This window comes from Phytophthora cinnamomi, assembly GCF_018691715.1.
Source record: "Phytophthora cinnamomi strain GKB4 chromosome Unknown Contig5, whole genome shotgun sequence".
Taxonomy (NCBI): Eukaryota; Oomycota; class Peronosporomycetes; order Peronosporales; family Peronosporaceae; genus Phytophthora; species Phytophthora cinnamomi.
Window position 1 is genome coordinate 811,704 of NW_027150938.1, and position 23,143 is coordinate 834,846.

Consider the following 23,143-nt stretch of genomic DNA (forward strand, 5'->3'; position numbering starts at 1 on the left):
TCAGCCGAGTCGGCGAGACCTCCCCGTCGAGCTCGCCGGGTTATCCGGACAACTTATCCGGCTCCGCCGAGTTCGAAGCGTCGCTGAGAAGGTGAAGGGTCGGCCGAGATCCGAAACCACTCCATTTCACTTGATATTTGTATAGGACCTTAGGAATAGTGGAGGCGCCCTTTCAGGGCGCCCAGGAGACTTAAGAACAAACAGAGCAGAATTTTCTAGGCCCACAACACGTGCACACTTTCCGGTAAGTCCCTGCACGGGGTCGGATTATGCCTGCCGTCGGTACCCGAGAGGCATAGCTTGTAGGGTACTCGACTGGCAGCGCCAAGAGATTAGGTCGGCCCGGGATTGGGCGTTGGGTGCTCGCTAAGTGCGAAGGAAAAGTCTCGCTAGCTCAGCGAGCCGGTACGCCGGACAGCCCGGGTGCCGTTACTCTTCAAGTCGGGTTGCTTCTGCCCCGGCGGCCTGTAAAAGCGCTAGCGCGCCGCCGTCCATCCTTTGGTGGAGGGCACAGGAGTTTGTGAACGGAGTCCGCTAGCTCGGCGGATCTCCGGAAGAGTGGACCTTGGTTGGCAGGTGTCGGCGAGAGGCGAGACACCCGCTGTCCCGGTTGGGCCGAACCGCGAGGGGACAACTCCTGCGCAGGCCAACAAGCGCCGACCTAACTCGGCGATTGTTGTGGTTTGTGCTGGAGATCCACATCTGACGATGTTTGTGTGTTCTGCAACACCACAGAAACTTCGCTGTAAGTATGCTACCGCGCTTGCACTGCGGTGCGCAAGGTCAACTGTATTCATCGACTAGGATACTGTACACCCTGTTTAGTAGCTGGTCACTGTGGTGTAGCGGGATCCGCGAAATCTGGGAGATCGCTAGATCCAACTTCCCAACAGCGCCCGGACACCGACTAACGGAGAGGGTCCTCCGATGATCCGTGATCTGTGCTGAACTTCTCACCATGTGTACCCGTCGGTAGGGCTGGATCTTGCTCTTCTGGTAACTTCCGAAGAGTCCAAGCGGTAGAGAAGGACTGTCTTGGTGAGACACGGGGATCCGGGTGGAACAGTGTGGAAATCCTCACTCTGCTCGCGGTATATACTCCAGATCGAATACCCGTGTACTTGGATCTGGTGGCCTGGATCTGGATCCGGCCGTAGGGGTGCCCTGTATGTGTTGTGGCGCCTTTCCTTGCCTTCGTAGGTCTTCCTTTGTCGTACTTGCCGTCTCCTATGACGGGATCTTGGGTTGATAGAGCCGAAGGGATCCACCAAGTCGAGAGCTCCGGTGAGTCTGGGGAGTAGGCTTAGGATGGATCACTAGGAGGTTGGATCTGGCCAATATATTATCCAGAATTAATAACCAACACTAGATCTCCTACCGTTAACCTCTCTACGCCGTGTAGGGCCAATGTAGTTCCCGGGTCCAGGCGAGGGAAGAAGGTCTTGCGGTGTCCAAAGCAATGCGGTTCTGATTTACCGTTAAGTCCGGACCTATCCCAAAGTCCAATCATTCCTATGGATCCTATCATCCCATCACTGTCTACTGACTCTACGTGGTCTGTTTATTTTCCTTGTGTGTCTCTTGATTACCTCCGCCAGGCCACTGTCTCAGATGCAAAGCATATCTCCAGATCCAGGAATCAGGTTGGATCCAGGAATCAGATCCCTCCAACCTTTGGATCTAGCATCCTCGTGCCCTGCATCGTCTTCGGGGTCCCTTGAATATTATTTTCACACACTCCATGCATCTCGCAAAGCTTTCCATAGCCCAGATCCACCGCTAGTAATAATCCACCGGTAATGATCTGCCTCCATTTCCAGGGTCGGGATCCAGGTCCGTCAGTCTTGCGGATTTATGCCACAGTCTGGATCTATCACTTCCTTCTCTCCAAAACCTGAAATTCACTTCACCACAGCCGCCTCCTGCTCGTAGTCGTTGCAGCCCAACGGCATCACTACGTGCACATCTTCTCCTTCCGCCCGCCTGGCGTCATGTCGGATCCCCCGCACACCCACCTCAGGGTCCTTCCACTCACAGCCCCAGGCTGGATCTGGGCCACACTCGCTCGGCATCGGTGCCCGGTGCGGCCCCGAGCCGAGATCAGCTGACGACGGATCTGCGAGCTGCCGTGGTTACGCGTGATGTAGCAAACCAAGAGCAACAAGAGGTCGCCGCGTTATTACTTCGCCAGACGCAGGATCTCCGCCGAGCCGAGGAGCACCTCCAAGAGCAGGCCGCCGAGCTACAGCGCCTCCATGCCGAGATTGACCACATTCGTCACTCAGCACCGGGGAGAACGACCGGATCCAGGGACTCCAGATCCAAGTTGCCCACCAAGCACGCGACATCCAAGACCTCGAGCGACATCCAAGACCTCGAGCGACACCTTGATCGGGCTGCACGTACCCGGGCCCACCTGGAAGAAAATAACGAGCGTCTCCTTTCCGAGGTGGATCTGGCCGAAGCCGAGATCCAAGATCTCCAGGAACAGCGCGAGGCAGTGGAACAGGACAGGACCGACCTCTTCTACAACCTGGACATCGTCGAGGGCAGCTTGGATCGTGCCCAAGGGGCTCTGCGCCAGGCGTATGCAGAGCTGGGGTCCATGGAGCAGGACCCACCGGCCCACCATCAGCACGACCTCGAGAAGGAGAAGGATCGCGCCCTAGCGACCGCTGACGAGGCGGTTCGGCGAGCGGATCGGCTGCAAGACGACCTCCAGGCGAATCAACGGATGCACCGCGAAGCCAGATCCGAGCTAAATACTTTGCGGGGGGGGGGGGGGGTACACCGGGGCACTATGGCGGACTTGGATCGGGCGATCCAGGCTAGGGACGCCTCCGACCAAGAGGTGGATTTGCTTTCGTGCCGAGTTCGCGGAGCTCGAAACCACGGCTAGCGGTTTTGAACGCTTTGGGACAGCGGATCCGGGGTATCGAGAGCCAACGTCGTGTCCTAGCGCAGGATCTCACGGTCTCGAGTCAAGAGCACGACGATCTGCGGCGAGAACATGAAATTGCACGCCGGCAGCTGGCCATGGTATCCGCGGTAGCCGGTACGTGCCCCGCTGCAGTCGAGGAGACGCTGGATCCAGCGTATTTGTTTAGCTTGCTTCGCAACGCTCCTCTCACGCCTGCCAGCCAACAATCAGCAGGTGAAACGCCCGATCCACACCGCCCAGATCCAGAGTCTCGGATCGGGACCTCGGGGTTCTCGTCGTCACACGTGGAGACCGCCCCTTCGGATCCGGATCTGGAGAAAGAGGGTGGATCCCGAAGACGAGCTGACCTCGCAGCTTCCAAGCGCGCCCGCGGTGAGGGTGTTTCCTCCGATCCAGGCCCAAGTCCACCTGCCAAGCGTCGCGTCTTCCCCACCGCGCCTGAACGCGACGACGCCGGTATTGGGGACGAGGATCCCGACGAGGATCCTGGCGAAGAGAAACAGGCGCGTGGGGATTCTGCCACCAGTGTCGAGGAGGAGGACGAAGTGACGGCGGCAGTGATGAGCGAACTCTTCGAGGCGCAGACCCTGGAAGCGTTGTCCCAGTCACGCTCGGCTGAGAGACGCCGCCAGCACGATTCTCCTCTTCGCAGACCCACGGCTGGCGGATCCGGCGGACCCCCAGGCGGGGATGACGACCCAGATCCACGCCGAGATCCATATCCGCACCTACGGGGAACTCCAGATCCAAGTGGCCGGGATCCGGATCCGCGCCCGCGAGGAACTCCAGATCCACGTGGTCGGGGCCCAGATCCACGTCCGCGAAGAACTTCAGATCCAGCCCGCCAACCACCGGCGTTCAATCCACTGGCTCCCGCTGCGCGTTTCGGCCCCGGAGAGCGATGCATCCCCGGTCGGGAGCGCCCCCAGTTTCTGATTATCGCCGAATCTTACCCGTGGTTGGTAGCCCGCTTGAGCGAATTGACTATGGCCGCCATGCCGATCGGCGTGCTGTTTCTCGTGCTGCCCACATCCCCCGGCTGGTTATTCCCGTTCTTGGATCCAGGCAATCGCCGTTCGTACGGATCCAATGGTTACTTCTCCGAGTTAATCACTGAGGACAATGGGGAGACGCTTTACACCTCGACGCCGTGGGAGATCCTGGAGAGTACTGGTGATTCACTTTCCTTTACGGCGGGCGTGGGCGGTCGACTGGGTGGGTTACTCGAGACTAACAGGATCTACGAGGAAAACCACCTGATGTCTTACTGGGAATCCACCCACAACTTCCCGGTTACGGATGCGATGATCTCGGCGTATCCATGGCTCGCCGCATTCCTCAAGGAGCGTAACAACCGGAGATCCCATGCAGGCCGGGCTTGGAAACAGATCCTGGAGCAGCTAATAATTGTCATGTGGGAAACTTGGATCTTTTGCTGGATCCATATTTTCTGCACTTCCCAAGCGCACCGAGACGGTGACCTGGTACCCTGGCCTGCAGGCCCGCCTGGCAGATCCAAATTTACATCGGCCTGAGCCCACTGACCTTCTCGAGACTTCGGATGAGTGCAATGCCGAAGATCCATGGCGCAACACATACCGCGACACACCCCAGTACCATCCGGCGCGCCAAATCGTACGCATTCCCGCCAAGTTCTACAACGGCTACGCCATCACCGAAGTGTAAGGGCTAAATCAAAAGGCACCAGCCCGGGTGAAGTCGGGATCTACGCCTCACATCGTGTAACCGGGTGCGGGGTAACCTGAGTCGTCGTGTCGTAGCGTAACTTCTTGAATCCACCCCTTTCGTTATCACCTTGTCATCATTATCTCCATTTCATTAGTTCCGTTCGTCATGAGGTGTAATTCCATCAGTAAAACCCAGTTCACGCACTCGTCCCAGATCCAGAGCCCATTCCTTCAGATCCAAACTCGCACGACCTCGGTCGGAAACGGTGGATCTGGGCTCAGACCATTCCATAGTTCACCTTCCTTTGCTCCATTCTGATGTCCAAAGCACCGGATCCGTCATCAAAAATATAAAATACAAAATACACAGTTCCCCGTCCATCGATCTACGGCCTCCCCGCAGATCCATCACCATACCCTCCACTCAAAGTGACCAACTCACTTTGGTGGATCAGGGCCCTGCTACTCATCGTGGGTTTGCATCACACCGAACCGGTTCCGGCTCGTGCGATCCCGCAAGAACTCATACAGTATAGTAATTTTCTCACTTCGTACTCGTTTTCATCCAGATCCTGGATCCAGAAATTCATAACCAGCCTCATGCAGCATAGTCTGAAATAAGGCGACACATGCGATAGGCGGCATCACTCTGAGCGAGACGTGGATGGCTTTCAGATCAGACACCACAGGGATCCGTCGACGCTCAGCGTGGAAAACATTCAGCCATCTCGCCGAGGGTGACCGAGTCACCGACATTAGGTGTCTGGCCGTAGCACTAGCAGCTCGGATGAACCCCCAAAGGTCATAACCTTTATGACGCGGTGTATACGCCACATCAACAGGGTGCACGACTTCAGGAGGCACCGACATCCACATCTCCAGCTGAGATCGGTCATACGCGATCATCTCAGCCTCCGTCATCTCAGCCTCCGTCATCTCAGGCAGCTGAGCCAAGCGCAGCGTTCCAGCTTCTGCACCATCGGGGACTCCACTCAGCCGTTGAAAGGGGCGTTGCTCCGGCCAAAGAGAACTTGACCAAGCTCCACCACCTCCTGAGCCAAAGAAACCAGTTCCAGATGCATAACTGAACCGAGCTGGTCCCGTCCCAGCCTCCGCTGAGCCTTGCGACCTCAAAGACACCTCACGGCTTCCCAGCAAGCTCAGCGCACCACCCTCGACTTGGCTACTGCGACGAGTCGCAGCAGTTGGCTCCGGATGAGCACTTGTCAGCTGAGAATCCTTGGTCTGAGCCTTCGATTCACTCTGAGAAGCTTCAGTTTTGCTCTCCGCGGGCACTCCTTCACTCAGACCTTCATCAACACGAGCGCTCGGCTGAGTGCCCGCTCCACCACCTTGATCCGTCCTAGACCTCTTCGTCTCAGGCGAATCCGGCGGCGGCACAACATTTTCCGGTTTCAGTGGGTCTCGGATTCAGCGCTTGGCTCAGCTTCACTTGACGCTTCCGCTTCAGCGCTGAGGGCCGGGACTTCAAAAGTCGATCGTTTCGACTTGGACTTCTCAGCCTCCTGCGGCACCACCTCAGCCGGCAATCCAGCAACGCTCAGACTCCGCCTCAGCGAAGTCTCGCTCTTCTCACCACTTGTGTTGGAGACACTTGAACTAGCTTCAGTCGACATAGCTGACGTTCGTCCGTCCAAAGTCGTTTCCTGATCGGGGCACGCGCACCAGTTGTGGCGAGGTGCGGACAAATTCCCGGCTTTCCAGATCGAACCTTGAATAAATGTAGACCGCCGAACGTCGGACTAGAGCTCAGAAGGCTCAGAGTCTTGGGGTCTCAGCTGAAATACCTCAGCTGAGTCCAACAACGGCTCGGGTGAAACTTCCCAGCTCCGGTCCTTGGTCAGGCACGGCGTGTGCACATCCCTTGCGATCCCCTTGACGGTTCTTCCTAGGGCTACGCTTTGGGCCCAGACGTCAGCCAGCCACAGCAACCTTGCTCCCACTTCAGATGTCTCCAGTACTCTCCAAACGAAACCTGCTCCCCACTCAACAGGTCTCAGCTCGCACGTGTCCAACCCAATCTGCCCCGGGTTGTCTCCAATACAAAACACGACACTCCACACGTAACTTGTCCACCTCTTCCGAGACCTTGGACCTGCTCTCCATAGCTTCTTTAGTTCATCCGGCGGCTCCAGCTGAGAGCCGCTTCCACAGGTCTTCACTCGCCCCTCAAACCTAGAGTGGCCCCGAGAAAATTGGCTCGGTTTGAGCCTGTCCGTAGTCTGGGTTCTCGCTCTGCACCCAGGGACGCCCGCGCACCACGCTCCAAAATGAGCGAAACGCAGCAACTGCACTGAAGACTTGAGCCTATCTCATCCCCCGCGTAGTCGCTCCGCCGAAACCTCAGGAGAATCACTTACTCCCCGAAAATACGAAATACGTGTCGGTAATGTCGTCCAGATCACGTAATAATATAAAATAGCTAATTAAGCTCCTCCTCACACCGAGGCACACCCAAAAAGACTATATGGGGTTGAGTTTTGATGGAACCAGTCCTCGGCACCCTTTTACACAAGGAAACACTCCCACTTGCGTCCTTCGGGGAAAATTCGATTCTGATTCAATTATCACACATGCAAACAAAGACCTATCAAGTGGGGGCGCACAGCGCCGTTCAGAGAGCACCCACAAAGGGTGCTAAGACCATCCTGAGAGCTGCCAGTGTGCCTAAGGCAGTCGGCGCTTCAACCTGAGTTTTAGCCAATAATAGACCGAGCTCAGCAAAATCCAGCGTGGTCAGGCATGGGTTCGGCAGATCTTCAACGAAGCTTCAGTGATGAGTAGCTGATCCCCGGTGACTCATTGGTCGAAAGTGTGTCGTACCTGGGTACAGCTGGTCCCATCCCGGCTGATATATGAGTCCGTCATCATTTGATGACGCGACCCTCCAACAGCGCGCATTCACCGTGTACCCATCGGCCACTCTGAGCCCCCATAGTCTCAGGCGAGATTCCAACTGAGACCCCCGGCATAAATGTCCACCAGTGTCCGCATCATCTGAGACCTGGGTCGCCAAACTGAGACTCCGGAGCGTCCGCTGAGCCCAAGCACATCCCGCTGAAACATCTGAGCCGAGACATACAGATTCCAGCTGTTCCAGCTGAGACCACCCAAGCTCAGAGTAGTGAGATCTGAAACCAACTGGCTTCAGCTGAGACCCGGGGACTTCAGTTCTTCCAGCTGAGACTTGGAGACTTCAGCACCTTCACCACCCAAGTTGACCGACTCTCAGCCGAGCCGCAGCGAGTGCGGCTGAGACCAGATCGGCTCAGTTTGCCACGCATCCAGCCACCAACAGGTGTCTATCCGGGTCGACTGAGCTCAACGTAGCTCAGCGGGGTGACCGCAATCCAGACTTCAGAGGAGTCAAGCCAATCCATAGTCAACTTCAGTCATCATGGCTTCAGAGCCACAGCAGTCTCAGCGAAGTAGCTGAGCCTTCCAGCTGAGACCTGGGGCTTCGGCTGAGTGTGTCCATGTTCTCCGAGCCAGTTCTTGTTGAAGTGACGGTTCCTTGAAGCCAGCTGCCCCTCCCATCCATTAAGGGTCGTGCGTGGGACATAGAGCGCGTTGGCGGTAGGCTATTGACGGGTTCACCGGAAAGATCCGAGCGAGCCTCGTCACATGTGCGGCTGTGGGTAATGGCTTTGCAGCGCGTGACAGTTGTGACGAGGTCCCAGCCAATTCTAGGCTAGGACCCATCAGTCAGAAGCCCAAACCCTACCACGTACCGGCCACATGTCACTTGAAACGTGGATATTTGTTTATCCAAGTCTGGTCTTTGTACAGACTTCAAGTTGGACTGGCTACATTTGGAAACTGGGCTCTGTGGGCGTCAAGATGCTGCGACCTCGGACCCCAGGTCTGATATTTGAATTCGGTCTGGGGGCAGAGGTCTGAGATTCGCTCTAGAGGCCACAGATCTGGGGTTCCAGGCCTTGAATCGGACCCTGGGCAGAGAACTGAGTTTTGGCCTTTTGGATCTGTGATTCGGAGTCACATGGTTGCTTAAGTCTCAGATCCCAGATTTCTGATTGGCGACCTAACAGTTTGGAGTGCCAGGGGTTCTCGGACCTGAGGGTGATGTCAAAAGTCTGAGACTTTGCGGTTTGGAGTTCGGTTTGAGGTTTGTCTGTGCACCAGACCCTGAGATGTTCAGTCTGGGGTCTGGGAAGAGAGCGTGGCGTGCGGCGTCTGATTTCATCTCGGCTCTGGGGTGTCACAGCTGGGATATGGAATCAGTATCGTAATTTTGCCCCCAGCTCAGATTCCCAGCCTCAGAGACCCAGAATCCGAGCCAAAACTGAGACACGGCAAATTGATGCCACCGCTGGGATATGGGTTCAGTATTGTATTTTTGCCCCCAGCTCAGGTTTCTGGCCTGGCAGTCCCCGAATTGGAGTCAAAACTGAGACTCGGCAAATCGGTGTTACAGGTGGGATATGGAATCAGTACCGTAATTTTGCCCCCAGCTCAGGTTTTCGAACTTGGGCCAAACTGAGATTCAGCCATTGTCGGCCCAAGTTGGGATCTGGATACACGGAGTTTGGGAGGTTAAGTGGAGACTGGTGAAAGACAGCTGCTGCTCCGAGCCTAGGACGTGACTGCGAGTCTGCGGCGTGCCTGCAGGACCTGGGATGCGACTTCATGGCCTCGTATATGAAGTGACTACATGGAGATGGCTACATTGCCGGTCTGGGATCTGCGGTAGTTGCTCTTTGAAGTTGGCGGTTGCCGTTTGGAGGGTCGCTGTGAAGGGTCGCCCCATTGTGGCTTTTCGGCACCTGGTGTCTGGCACACAAGATTCGGCCTGACCAGCCGCCTTTGGAATGGGCCAATTGGAGCCACAGGATCTTGGCGTCATCTGGATTACACCTTATTTGTACCCAGAGTAATCAGTGTAATCAAGTGATGACAGACCCAGACAGACCAATGAAAGGACGCCAAAGCAATGACGCGAATTCACGAACGCCGCCAAGTCAGTAGCTTAGTGGTATTTCGCCCTTGTTCAAGGTGTACCCAGGAGATGTCTGCACCCTTACTTGATAGGCCCTTTGTATGTGCATGTGCATGATAATAATCAGAGTTTGTTTTGCCCCGAAGACCGCAAGCTGCGGAGTTCGTCTTGCGCCGACGGGCGTGTTGCTTCACAGGGACCAAGTCCCTGTCCCCGGCGGCGCGCGCAAGGTCAAGTGGAGTCGCTACGAGTGTTCTACGGTCAAGCTCAGCTAACTCCAAATAAATTCAAGTTCAACAACCAAGCCTTTTCGTGTTTCGGCCCGGTTTGCCTTCGTTGTTGTATTTCCACACGCGGGACATTGTTTTTGCTGGTTTTTCGTGCCGGTTGGCTGGTTTCCTGGCGGTGCTTCATATTTTCGGACGGAAGGCGCTCCGCTCTGAGGTCTCGGCAGAACAACACCTGGGATAGTGGTTTCTGGGGTTGCTAGTGGTATCCGCGTGGCGCGAATAGTCTGAGATAGTGGTTCCCAGCTTTGCTGTGTCGCCTACATCAAGGCGTGGTGCGCGGAAGTCCCAGGGTGCAGAGCGAGAACCCTGGATCAAGACAGGATCAAGCCGATCCAACTCTCGGGGCCACTCTGGTCTGAGGGGCGAGTGAAGACCGTTGTGCGGCTCTCAGTCTGAGCCGCCGGAGGAAGTGTCGTGACTGGAAGCGACTCGAAGCCGGAGTCGCTGAGCAAGGAGGAGGCTGTTAAGGCCCAGAGTCCAAGGGCCTGAGAAGAGAAGTGAACTAAGTGTGTGTGAAGTGGACGTGTTTACATTAAAGAAAACGGGGCACAGCGGACTTCGCACCGTGCGTACAAGGGCCTTCCAAGCAAGGAGCAAACTTCGTCTGGGGGGCCACCTGGGAACGTTCGAGTTCGGTGGAAGCTGGTGTGGCCGACGCAAGTCTGGGCCCACAGTGTATCCTTAGGAAGAACTAAGACAAGGGGTTGCAAGAGTGAGGAATACACGCCTCACCCAGCTTGGAATCTGAGACCTGATCTCAGATTCTGAGTTGAGTGGTCTGAGATCAAGGTCTAGCCGCGAGGCTATTCCCTGATTTTGGAGCCCGCATCGCCCCACAGTCCGTCAGGCATCGGAGGAGCCACCCCACCGAGAAAGGAGATCCGACCAGTCATTGTGCTCTCCATCCGCATGTTCAATCACGTAGAGTGGCCCTGCGAGCACGAGTGCCCAACGTTGAAGACGCCCACGAGTGTGGCTCTTCAACTCAACCGAAGGATCAAAATGTAAATCAAATTCTTATGATCACAAAATAGGCGAAAACCGAGGCGTCGAAGCAGTAGGTAGGTCAGGTGCATACAGGCCCACATGATAGGGAACACTTCCATGTCAATGATTCTTCAATTCGTGGCAGACCCGGAGAAAATCCCGCTCTTACAAACGAGCAACTGGTGAGCTTGCTCCCATGGCGCGAGATCATCAGTCCAATGCTGGCTGGACTCGAGTGACAACGAGACCCCAACTAACCTCCGAGGCATCGGTAAACACGCACACCGCTAGGAAATGCTAGAGGCTGTGACGATGCAATCAGCTGCTCGATGGCGTCAAAATCAATGCGCTCATCGTTATTCCAATCCATAGTGACCCCAGCCGCGAGGCGGCGAGTGCGACCGACAGTCGACGGCACCGACTCCAGTATGTCATGCAAAGGCTTGGATACTCGACCATAGACCATGAGAGTGTCGCACAGCCATCCTGAAGCGCAGAGGAACTGTTGCAAGTCAGCTCCAGTCACTGGGAGAGGAAGGTCCACGAGCGCCTTCAAGCGCGCTGGGTCATGTGCAATGCCTGCACCACTGACCATACGCCCGCGCCACTTAACTTCCTTCTTAAACAAACAACTTTTAATTGCGCTCAGGCGCAATCCGTACGAACGCACACGTTCGAAGAAACACTGCAGCGTGTCCAAGAGTGCTTGGGCAGACTTGGCATGCACGAGAATGTCGTCGATCCATAAGAGAAGACTAGCGTACAGCATGTCAACAAAGATCTTCTGCATCTGGTTCTGGAAATGCAGTGACGAATCAATACCACCCTGACACCCTTGTAGGCGAGTAGACAGTACCCTCGGATACGAAATTCATCAGTTCTTGGCTCGATTCATGCAGCAGGAACTGAAAAAATCCGTTCGGCAAGTCGAACGCCGAGAACCCATAAGCTCCAGCAAGAGACAGAGTTGCAGTTGTCAATGTTGGGTACAGCACCTGCTATAGGCACCGTTTGTCTGTTGACGGGCCGATAATCGATGGTCAGGCGAAACTCCATTGGGTTGCCAGGCTTGGCAACGGGAACAGCAGCACAAGCCCAGCCACTGTGGTTATTTTTTCGGATGTACCCCAGATCTTCCAGGCGCTTAAGCTCACGCCGTAGGAATTCACGTTGCGCAGGGGCATACTTGCATGATTTCGCCCTGAACGGGACAGCGTCAGGCTTCAGCGTGATCTTCAGCGGCTCAACCTTCGCAGGGGTCTTGACCAATATCAAGAGCAAAGACATCACTGTACTCGAGCACCGACTGGCGCAACTTACCAAACAGGTCGGGATCAAATCCCTCACGCTTGGCGTCGGCGAGCATTGCGTCTAGCTGATGTTGCACGATTCCATTGGTTGTAGTTTCCTCGATCTTGAAAGGGTCCTCGTCCGCCATCAGGTATCCACTTGTCAATTGCTCTAGCTGCCGATCCACGTCGATGCCGAGTGACTTCAGCGTGTCGTCACCTAGCAAAAACTCCACTCATTACCTAACATGGGACATGTGAGACACGCATCGTGCCAGCAGCCGTCTGTAGTTGCAAATGGACTTCGACCTCATGCGTGCCGGCCACTCGCCCTCCACCCGCCACCGTCACCATCATTGTCTCGGCCAACGGCTTCAGTTTGACATCACCGCCCATCCACTAGGGCTTTGGGGATGACGCTGCTATCGGACCCCGAGTCCGCGCAGTAGGGGGCAGTCACCATCCCATTCACCAGCACTTCACCAATCTTAGCGCGCTGCTGGTTGTCAGCGCGCACCGCCTTCGAGCGCACCCGGGCCCCTTCGCGTTGAGCGCGCAGCTTCTCTAGGGCTCTGCGCCGGTCTTCCTCACTGGCAGATGGGCACTCACACAGCCAGTGAGCACCTCCGCAATGCAAGCAGCCATCCGTTGGAGCAGTGGAGCACCTGCTGCGTACGGCTTGTGGGTTGTCGTTCATCCTCAGCTTCTCGCGGGCACTGCCTTCGTGCTGCTCGCGGTTCTTGCGAGGCGTGGCGTCCTTGGCGTCCTTGACCGGGACTTTCTTGTCACCACTCATTTCCGTTTTCTGCTTGTACGCCAAGCTCAAAACGTGGTACTTATGCTGGGTCCTTGCGCGTTCCTTGATGATACGAAACAGCTCGAAGTCGTTCTTCCTCGCTGAACGGCACTCATACTTGACATACTGTTGAACATCATCGCGCAACGCCTGCGCTTCCAGGTTGTCCAGAAGGATTTTGCAGCGGCGTTTCATGCGATCCTCGAACTGGGCGTCAGTTGGAAGCCCCACAGAGAGCAACCGACCAAAACCATGCTGCTCAATCAGCTCGGAAAAGTCGCGATAGTACTTTAGGACTCGGGCGTCGAAATCGACCTCTCGCAGGTCCATTTTCAGGTTCTTGCTAAAGAACCCATCCAGATCCGGGACGAACTCGTTCGTCACGTTCTGGGTGCGATCATAGATCAGCTCAACCAACTGATCCTCCGTTACATCCTCCACCGTCGATTGTAGCTCATACAGGCTCACAACCTTCAGCAGCTTCACGTCGAACGAATCCTTCACAGAGGCGAGCGCCACTATCTACGCAACGTTGGCGCACACGGGACTCATACTGGGTCCGTGCCTTGCGCCACTTGACGATTGCCGATTGGCTCCAGTCCTCGAGCTTCGGGGCCTTGATGAACTCGAACACGGGTTGTCCTACGGACATGACGAAGTCGCCGTCGGCGTCGCGTTGAGTCGAGCCAGACATAGCGGTCTTGGCGATGCTAAAGTTAACTTTGTAGTCAGTACCGCTTTCAAAGCAAAAGTGACATTCGAACGTTAGCTGGAAACTAAAAACCTTCGCTGGAGCTTCCTGTTCTCCTGGCCAACGCTTCAGCCATTGCGCAAACAACGGTTTGTGCATTCGCGTGTCCGACGGCGGCAAACAATCGACGAGTCCGGTCCTGCCAGGGCGCTTGCACTCTTGTCCAAAGTACGAGATCGGCATCCGATCATCGTTTACAACTACCGTCGCACACCAACGGGAAAGGCGATCACAATGGCGGTGGTTCCGGGTGGCCTAGCACCGTACCTTCAAGCAGGTGATGTGGGCATCTATAAATCCTTTAAAGATCACATTTCCACGAGTGGAAGCGCTCAGATCAAGTGAGTTACACACGCGCCAGAAATCCGCGACCCCCATCAATTGAGACGGTCGTGGTGTGGTTGACCACGGCCTGGTGGTGGGTTCCAGGTTGGCAAGTGCGTCTTCTCTGAAGACTCCGAGGACTGGTTCATTGCCAAATATGGCATGTATGGCCGATTCTGTTAAGTCTAGGATGCGCGGGCTGCTGACAATGGCACAGTCGTTGACAACGCCACCAGCGAACGTACGGATTAGCTGCTCGAGACTCTCGATGAAGTCTGGGTCGAATAGCAGCTTCGAGATGGTAACAATTAATTGGCATTGGTGGTTGAAATCGTGTTGACTTGAATGAAATATAACATGATCTTAATTGAACGCTTATCGTGTAATTCGGTGTTATACTATAACCCCCTCCCTTGCACTGACGGGCGGTCTATAACAATAGACCGCCGTGTACTATTCAGTATTCTGCGTTACAAGTTACAGTATCAAAAAAAACGAAGGAACACCAGTATAGATTGTGTGGTTGGAGCTGGTCGAAGCGTCTTATCGGTGTTGTACGTGTTTCTGTAGCGTACAACGCGTCGTTGGTGCTGCATGTACATAAGATGACTTGGATGAGATGGCAGTGTGCCCCACGCAAAATGCTTCCAAAATAAAACTTTGGCTACTAGCACGATTCCAGCCAGGTAAGAAATGAAATAAGATTGGATTTTTCATGACCAGGGAAATTCGTCCCTCTTTTACTGACGGGTGGGATATCAAAATTTCTAACCTGGATCAAGTGAGTGCAATATTGAAAGACTCGAGGAGTATGGACAAAATCAACAAGTCGATGAAAGATTTGCCAACGACATGGCCAATGGCACTATGTAGGGACCTTGAAACAGGAGGTAGCAGTGTGGAGGAGCTTGGCCCCTTTCGCATGTTCAGCCGGATTCTCACAGCAAATGCTGACATGGCTGATGCACCTTTCTGCCGGCGCAGGGTAGCGCCAAAACTGCCACTGGGGAAAACTGGAAAGCAGAACCTCGACGGCAAGACTCAATGGGGATCTTCCGCCTGCTGAGCGACTTCGAACTACTGACAATGTCAACCTGCCCGTTCCTCTTCGAGGTGAAAGCATGGGTGAGCTATCTTGTTGGTGAGCGAAGCAGCCTCGGTCGTCTTTTGTCAGATCCTACACTCCTCGCCCTTTCACGACTTCTCGGTCAGCGGTTACTGGCAAAGTTTACTTAAAAGGTCCCGAGTTCCAAGCTGTTAGGCTGATCAAGAACTACGTAAGAGCGCCATAGGACCAACTGTCATTCATCATCTTGGAGTCCCTGTTGGGTCGAAACGAACTAAATTGGCGGTGATGCTGGATGTTGGTGTGGTGATGCAGAACACACAAATATCGTCAAATGTGGATCTCCAGTACAAACCACAACAATCGCCGAGTTAGGTCGGCGCTTGGTGGCCTGCGCAGGGGTTGTCCCCTCGCGGTTCGGCCCAACCGGGACAGCGGGTGTCTCGCCTCTCGCCGACACCTGCCAACCAAGGTCCACTCTTCCGGAGATCCGCCGAGCTAGCGGACTCCGTTCACAAACTCCTGTGCCATCCACCAAAGGATGGACGGCGGCGCGCTAGCGCTTTTACAGGCCGCCGGGGCAGAAGCAACCCGACTTGAAGAGTAACGGCACCCGGGCTGTCCGGCGTACCGGCTCGCTGAGTTAGCGAGACTTTTTCTTCGCACTTGGCGAGCACCCAACGCCCAATCCCGGGCCGACCTGATCTCTTGGCGCTGCCAGTCGAGTACCCTACAAGCTATGACTCTCGGGTACCGACGGCAGGCATAATCCGACCCCGTGCAGGGACTTGCCGGAAAGTGTGCACGTGTTGTGGGCCTAGAAAATTCTGCTCTGTTTGTTCTTAAGTCTCCTGGGCGCCCTGAAAGGGCGCCTCTACTATTCTAAGGTCCTATACAAATATCAAGTGAAATGGAGTGGTTTCGGATCTCAACCGACCCTTCACCCTCGCTACAACGCCTCGAACTCGGCGGAGCCGGATAAGTTGTCCGGATAACCCGGTGAGCTCGACGGGGAGGTCTCGCCGACTCAGCTGAGCGCTGCTGGGGTCGCCGGGCTCACGCTTAGTCCCCTTGTGCGGTTTCCGGCTATGCCTCGCGTCGTCTGGGCGGCCGGCGGCTCTGTTTAGCCGAGCTCAAGGCTTGGAAACTGCCTTGAACTCGGCTGAGCGTCTCCTAGCGTCCCCGCACTTGGCCCGTCGTACGTGCGTCATCTCCTTGCGTGGCGCCACCCGTCCTTGGTCTCCGGTGCTCTTGATTCCCATTCAGTCGGCCGCAGTGCGCTCGTGAAGCCTGCGAGCTCGGCGGACTGGCACAGTGTACCATCCAGCCGAGTAGTACCGTCGGTGCTGCTTTCCTGGCCGTCTTGGTACCTTGTTCCGCCTTGACTTCGAGTGCTCCACGAAATCTGGTGTTCCCTACACCACAACTGCCCCGGTCACGTTCCGAGCCGAGGTAGTGAGGGACTTGATCATCACTCAGGGTCAACCATTCTCTTCGGCTCCAAACCCAACGGCCTCGTCATTCTTCCATCGTCATGCCGAGTCACGACGAGCCCCCTCGGTAAGTTTCTTCCTCATTTAGTACTTGGCGGCTCTCAGGTACTGACCAGCTTGCTCCCTCTTTCTCCAGGCTTCATCACTATGTGAGATTGGGTTTTGACTGCGGAGTGGAGCCACCGGACCGAGGTCTAACGGCGTCGAGAGTTTGAGAGGAGACGACCGAGGTCTCCTATTGGCTACTCACATTCACCGCGTCAGAGTGACAGAAAGCTAGTTAGTGACTGCGAGGCTCGGCGGGCCCTAATAAATTCTCGCCGAGCTCTCCAGATAGTCATAGTGGATACACCTTTTGCCTCCTATTAAGAATCCGGACTTAAGACGAATGCTCGTCCGGTTGTAGGATCAGACCGAAGGCTCGGTCTATATTAGATATTTGTATAGACATTAGGGATTAGTTATAGTCGAGGCCTCACCGCCTCTAACTATTAAATCAGAGCAGAATATTCCCCCCAAGCCATCAGGGTCAAGTCCGTCTACGGTAAATCTAGCTAGCTTCGCTGTAGGGTCAGGATACGCTCGGCCGACGCGGGGTATGTCTGCCGGTGAGCTTAAGGTACATTGACCGAGAGTTCGCCCTGGTAAGGCCAAGAATGGATAGTGGCCGAGTGTTGGGAGGTAGAGAGTCCTCCCTGTAAGTGTGTACGTTAACCTGGGTGCGTGGCGTGGCCCCCCAGTGTATTTGACTCTTTGGCCGAGGTTTCACCTTGGCGCCCCTGTCAAAGGCCTTGACCGGCCCGGTACCCTTCCTTTCTGAGGGACCACAGTGGGTTTAGCGCAAAAGCGTTTATATTTACGCACCTCAGCCGTTGGTCGTGACTGGCGGTGCCTGTGTGTGGGCTCTACCTACCTGACCGATACTTCAACACAAGGCATATTTCCAGCCCGGTGTAAGGGATCGGACCTGGTCTTCAGGTTTAATCCCAACAATCTTCGCCGACCTTTCGAGGGAAGCGTGTGTTGTTGGTAGGACTCGTCCCATTTGTCGAGGCTGAGGGACGAGGACTCGTAAAATCGTGTATTCCTACACGACAACTGGTGCCGCGACCCGGGACTGGTGTGACCGAGTGTTTGTTGTTACGGTCTGTGTAGGTATTGCCCCTTAACGAGCATTGAGGAGAGAAGGAAGAAGAAGAGAGAAAGAGAACAAGAGAACAAGAACAAGAAGAACAAGATGGCGAACGGATCCAAGTCAGCGGTACCAGCAACGCCGGCAAAGGCGACGCGCGGACCCACCGAATACTCGTCAACCGTCGCTAGCGACTTGACGTCTCGGTTGTCGGTGATCACCGAACGGTCGGTCAGCTTCGAAGAGTCGGTGGATGAAGACACAAAAGATGAAATGATGGACTATGATGACCTGGAAGAGAAGTCATCTGCAGCGATGCAGGAGACGGACGACCAGGAAGACGCGATGTTGTCCGCGGGACACAGCGGGGTTCCCCGCTCGCTCTCGCGAAACCTCGTCGAAGAATTTGATGAAGTGGCGGAGCCGGACCACGCCTACGACGACTATGAGGACGGCACCGAGGGCTCGAAAGCCCTGGTGCAGGTTACTAAGGGTCCTCAAGTTGTCCAAGGCAACCGACCGCCGATGAATGGCAGCACTCCAGCTGCAAACAAGGTGCTTGGACGAGTGTTCAAGCAGATGATGGAAGAAAGCGAGTGGATGCAGCAATTCTCGCCCAAGTCAATCCGACAAGCCATTTGGGTGGAGTTGAAGGGCGAGCTGGCCTGGCCAGTAAACTCTATCAATACCACTCAGGTGGCCGAGGACACGGTCTCGCTCATTCGGGCTATGGGGTGTGAGCCGCAAACTCACCCCTCGGATGCTGCAATCCGTGACTGGCCCCCTGCCATAGCGGGCCGTGAGCTCCAGAAGTGGAAGCGCAAGCTCCGTCTGAGCTTTGGCACCACAGACATCGGCCTGGCTGGCCAAACCAAGGCCTCGGCGGAGCAGGAGGAGGACGACCCGTCGAAAGTCCCACTCCCACAGACGCATCAGAAGAAACCAGAGAGTTCGGCCAGACGGCAGACTACTGATGGTGTGTTTTCGGTCCGTACCGAGGGTACGCCGTACTTCCAAGGTTCGCACATGGTGACTCCGCGGTCGACAAGCCGCGCGGAACGCATTTCGCGCACCGAGGGGTCGAAGCCCACTCGCAGTACACAACGCGGGAAAACAAACTGACGGTTCGCCCCTCGGTCGGCCTCCTCTGACGAGGATGATGATGATGATGACTACCTGGACCATGTTGACGGCCGCGACAGTCCTAGTGACGAATTGGCCCGCCAGGTCCGGGGGGTGAGCGAGATGGAGCGCTTGAGCTCGACGCCGAGACTTGAGCTCGCGACCCACCGACCCCTCGCTCAGATCAATCATTTTTCCGGAGCCCGCAACAAGAGCGAAAACTCGATGCAGTGGCTCTGAGCTTTCGTCTACGAGATGAAGGGCACTCACACACCGCCCAACGAGTGGTGCATGGCGTTTGAGTTAAGCCTTCGGGACGGTGCCCTTCACTGGTACCGTCAACTTCCGAGGAAAACCAAACGCCAGTGGAAGTTGCTCAGCGACGCCTTCATTAAGTACTACTGCTCGCAATTCAAGCAGTCTGCTAAGGCTCGGTACTACTCGGCGAAGAGGGATGGGGCCGAGCACATTTGCGACTACCTAAACCGACTGAATGGCTACGCTCGCAACGCTGGCCTCCAGTTCGATAAGGGTGGTCTCGATGCGAAAGACCATGTGCACCGATTCCTCGAGTCGGGTGGGGACCGAGGGCTCGAACGGCGGCTCTGCCACGTTCGAGTGAAGGACATTCACGAGTTGGAAGACATGATTAATGACATCTTGAAGTTGGAAGAGCGTGGACAGTCCCGCGAGACTTCGGCTTACCCACCGAGAAGCCGTGAGAGTACTCGTCGACGCGATGACAAACGCCCCGAGGCTTCGCGGGACAGTCACCGACGCGATGACCGACGCACCGACTCTTCGCGTGACGGTTACCGTCGCGACCGATACGATCGTCGGGACCGAGACTTTGACCGCCGTCGCGATGACTCGCGCCATGTGCCGCGAATCTCGCTGGCAGAGGCTTCGCTCGCCGACATGATGACCGAACTCCAAGTCCGAGGGTCTAGGGGTGGCCGGACCGAGCGTTCGTCACCACGCCGACACTCGTACAGCGGTAGCGAGAGCGAAGCTGGCAACAGCCTCTACTCTGAGGACGACCAAAGTGGTGGCGACTATAGCGATGGCTACAACTCCGAAGATGAAGGTGGGCAAGTAGCCGCGGCGAACGATCATGAAAGACGTGCAGCAGCAGACGGGACCTAAGCCCGCTCCGACCACCGTCAGCGCAAGAGTGGCGACTTCGGTCGACACCTCGACCGAGGAAATCGAAACCTCGGCCGCGATAACCGCGAGGGTCGCCCCCGTCAACATGGACCGTGCGCTGCATGCGGAGGGCTCGGTCACTCGGCCCACTACTGCTACCGTCGCTGCAAGCTATGTCAGCAAGTGCATGATGTCGGAAAATGTGAAGCTCTGCAAGCGCTCACTTCTCTCCTTCGAACGAAGGTTGAGAAGAAGGACCTCACCCCCGAGCTCCAAGGCCTAGTCTTCGGTGGCCATTTAAACTAGGCAGCCCGCCAACTGAAACTGGGTTGGTCCCAATCGGGCTGCCACAGTTAGCCGAACCCGCGATCGACGCAGACTGTGTCTACGCGTTCGTGGGGAAGTGCAAATGGCCGAACCATGACAAGGAATGTATGAACCCGATGGAAAATGAAAAGGAGAGAGGTGGAAACCTCTGTGGAGGTGAAATGAGCGACGCGAATGATGAAGATGAAGATGGAAGTGGCACAGAGGCTTGGGTTTCAAGCGCGGTGCCGGTAGGACGCACCAGCCCAAAGCTCGGTGGAGTGCTGAAGTTACTCCCGGGCGAGAGGCTGGGGTGGTGGTCCGCGTGGAAATTCGACCAGAGGGCTCGGATGAGAGCTCTGGCCCGAGGCGCGGTAAATGATGTGCGCACCCGAGTCCTTTTGGACACAGGAGCGAATGTGAGTGTGATCTCGGAGAGATTTGCAAAGAAGTTGCGGCTGCGTGAAATTCAGGGTCACGGCCGCTGTATGGAAATACAAGGGTTTACCAAAGGAACGATGGCTACAGAGTGCCGAGCCTTGGTCAAAGTGACGCTCGGCTGGGAACGAGTGTACGAGTTTGAATTGTGGATTATGGATCATGGCGCCGGTGTGGACGTAGTCCTCGGCACCGACTTTATGATTCCGGCTGGTGTGCGCCTGGACATGTTCCACGCAACTGCCAAATTGCCGGGCGAGGTGAGCATTCTGCTCATCAAGACGAAGAACATGCTTGATGAACGAAGTCTCGGTCCGCACATCAACAGCGGACCCGCCGAGGATTTACTTATCCCCGGTCACGAGTGGGTTGACTATCGACCACCGAGGCGTCAACCCTCGGAGGAGACCCACGATCTGTGGATACGCCGGACCGGGACGTTGGTACCCACGGTGAAAGCGTTTAAACGGGGCAAGGTCTGTCGAGTACGAGTGACCAATGTGAGCGACCGGCTGTTGTCTTGCCGAGCTCACACGCCTCTGCTTCTGTGGGTCCCAATTGGGGACCTCCCGTATGATGAGGGGTACACTCGATTGGAGTCGACCAAGTACCGAGAGTGGCAGGTGGCCACATTTGAGGAATCTCGCGACGAGGGTTTGCTCCAGCACGAGTACGAACTCTACCAGAAGTGGCTCGCCGCGCTACCACTGGCAGTTGATCGGCCGAGTTATCCAACCCCGGCCGGAATAAAACCTCGGCCGCCTGATAACTCGCCGGGCCAGGCGTGCCGTTTAAGCTGCGCCGAGCGTTGGGAACGAGAACTCGCGAGGCGCGAAGAGATGGAGCAACTTGCCGCCGACGGCTCACCAGTGGGTGATGATCCGGCGGCGCTCCCTACCCAGCGCGCCGAGCTTGAGTACACTAGTACCGAGACCTCGGCGAAAGTTACGAACGAAGTCACGTTCGACCAGGCCAGCGACGATGGCTCCGACATGGGCTCAGAACTAAGCGTGTCTACCGATGAGGCCCCAGAGGCGGTGGAATCCACTTATTACCAACGTAAGCCTGGGCTGTCTGAAGACTCGGCCGAGGAGTCGGCGGGTGAAGACTCGATGGATACCCTAGAATCGACGTACCTGTCTGTAGCTACTGCGTTGGCGACGGAAGAGGGCACAGATGACGGGGGTGATCAACCCTCGTCGGAGCACATGTCCAATGAAATCAAATTAGAGGACTACGCTCACGAACTGGCGTTCCTTCCCGACCTAACGGAGACCTCGGTGACAGACCTCGACTACTCGGCGCCGAATGTACGTCTCCCAGGGATGAGTGCGGAACGCCAAGGTCGCGTTGTGGAAGTGCTCAAGAAGCACGAGAAGATCATGATCTCTAGTGGAAATGCTTTGCCTCCGCCCGCTTATGGGGTGGTGTGTGATATCGAGGTGAACGAACACTCGCCCATCCAACAGAGAGCTCGGCGGGTGCCCCTTCGGCACCTACGGAAGTTGTACGAACTACTACAAGGCCTGCTCAAGGCAGGCCTGATACCGTTTTTGAACAGCCCGTGGGCTTCGCCAATCGTGATTGTGTTGAAAAAGAACGGCGAGGACATCCGGCTGTGCATTGATTACAAGATGGTGAATGCAATCACCGCAATCATGGAATATGCAATGCCTCTGGTCGATGACTTTCTCACCGACCTCGAGAAGTATCTGTGGTACTGCTCGTTGGATGCGGCAAGTGGATTTTGGGCGAATATGATGACAACGAGGGCTCGCCAAATATCGGCCTTCGTGTGTGCCCTCGGTCACTTTGAGTGGCTCAGGATGCCTTTTGGATTAAAGAATGCACCGATGATTTACCAACGCATGCTCGATAATGCACTGTGGGGGGTTGTACAACCGAAAGGTGGATGGAAACACTACGCAGAATTAATGCGGTGTGCGGAGGGGAGTGACCGAGACCTTGGTCGAACCTCGGACGGACCCTGGCTGAACCGTCGGACGATCCGTCACCTGACCCAAACCAAACACCCACGAAGTTTGAAGCAAGCTGCGACAGCACTCGGGCCGAAGACTCGGTCGTGGAACTCATTAATAGCCCGGCGGCCAACATGTTCGCAACTGGAGAACCCGACGAGTCCTCGCTAGTCCCGGTGTTCGGGCGCCGATCATTTGTGGATGATATTTGCTTCGGGGTGAGTCGTTTGACGACTGCCTCGAGACTTTGGACCGACTGCTCGCCTGCTTCGAAGAGTGCCGTATTAGCGTGAACTTCACTAAGAGCATCTTTGTGCAGCCCAAGGTTGATTTTTTGTCGCATGAGGTGACGCGAGAAGGCATTAGAGCTGACCCCAAAAGCTCAAAGCAGTAGCCGAGCTTTCATTTCCTCGGTCG

At 55.8% G+C, this 23,143-nt stretch overlaps 3 protein-coding genes across 3 annotated transcripts; 2 read left to right on the plus strand and 1 right to left on the minus strand.

Moving 5' to 3' along the window:
• Positions 1-2,104: 2,104 nt before the first annotated feature.
• Positions 2,105-2,899, plus strand: IUM83_09860 (uncharacterized protein; the record flags this gene model as incomplete). Its single annotated transcript, XM_067934333.1, has 1 exon — positions 2,105-2,899. The coding sequence occupies one exon, from the start codon at positions 2,105-2,107 to the stop codon at positions 2,897-2,899; it is 795 nt and encodes a 264-aa protein (XP_067799375.1).
• Positions 2,900-3,631: 732 nt separating this feature from the next.
• IUM83_09861 (uncharacterized protein) lies at positions 3,632-3,877 on the plus strand (the record flags this gene model as incomplete). The annotated part of the gene is made up of 1 exon (XM_067934334.1): positions 3,632-3,877. One exon carries the CDS (start codon positions 3,632-3,634, stop codon positions 3,875-3,877), a length of 246 nt encoding a protein of 81 aa, XP_067799337.1.
• An 8,681-nt stretch (positions 3,878-12,558) lies between these two features.
• Positions 12,559-13,663, minus strand: IUM83_09862 (uncharacterized protein; the record flags this gene model as incomplete). Its single annotated transcript, XM_067934335.1, has 3 exons — positions 12,559-12,763; positions 12,839-13,491; positions 13,550-13,663. The coding sequence occupies 3 exons, from the start codon at positions 13,661-13,663 to the stop codon at positions 12,559-12,561; spliced, it is 972 nt and encodes a 323-aa protein (XP_067799395.1).
• Positions 13,664-23,143: the final 9,480 nt, after the last annotated feature.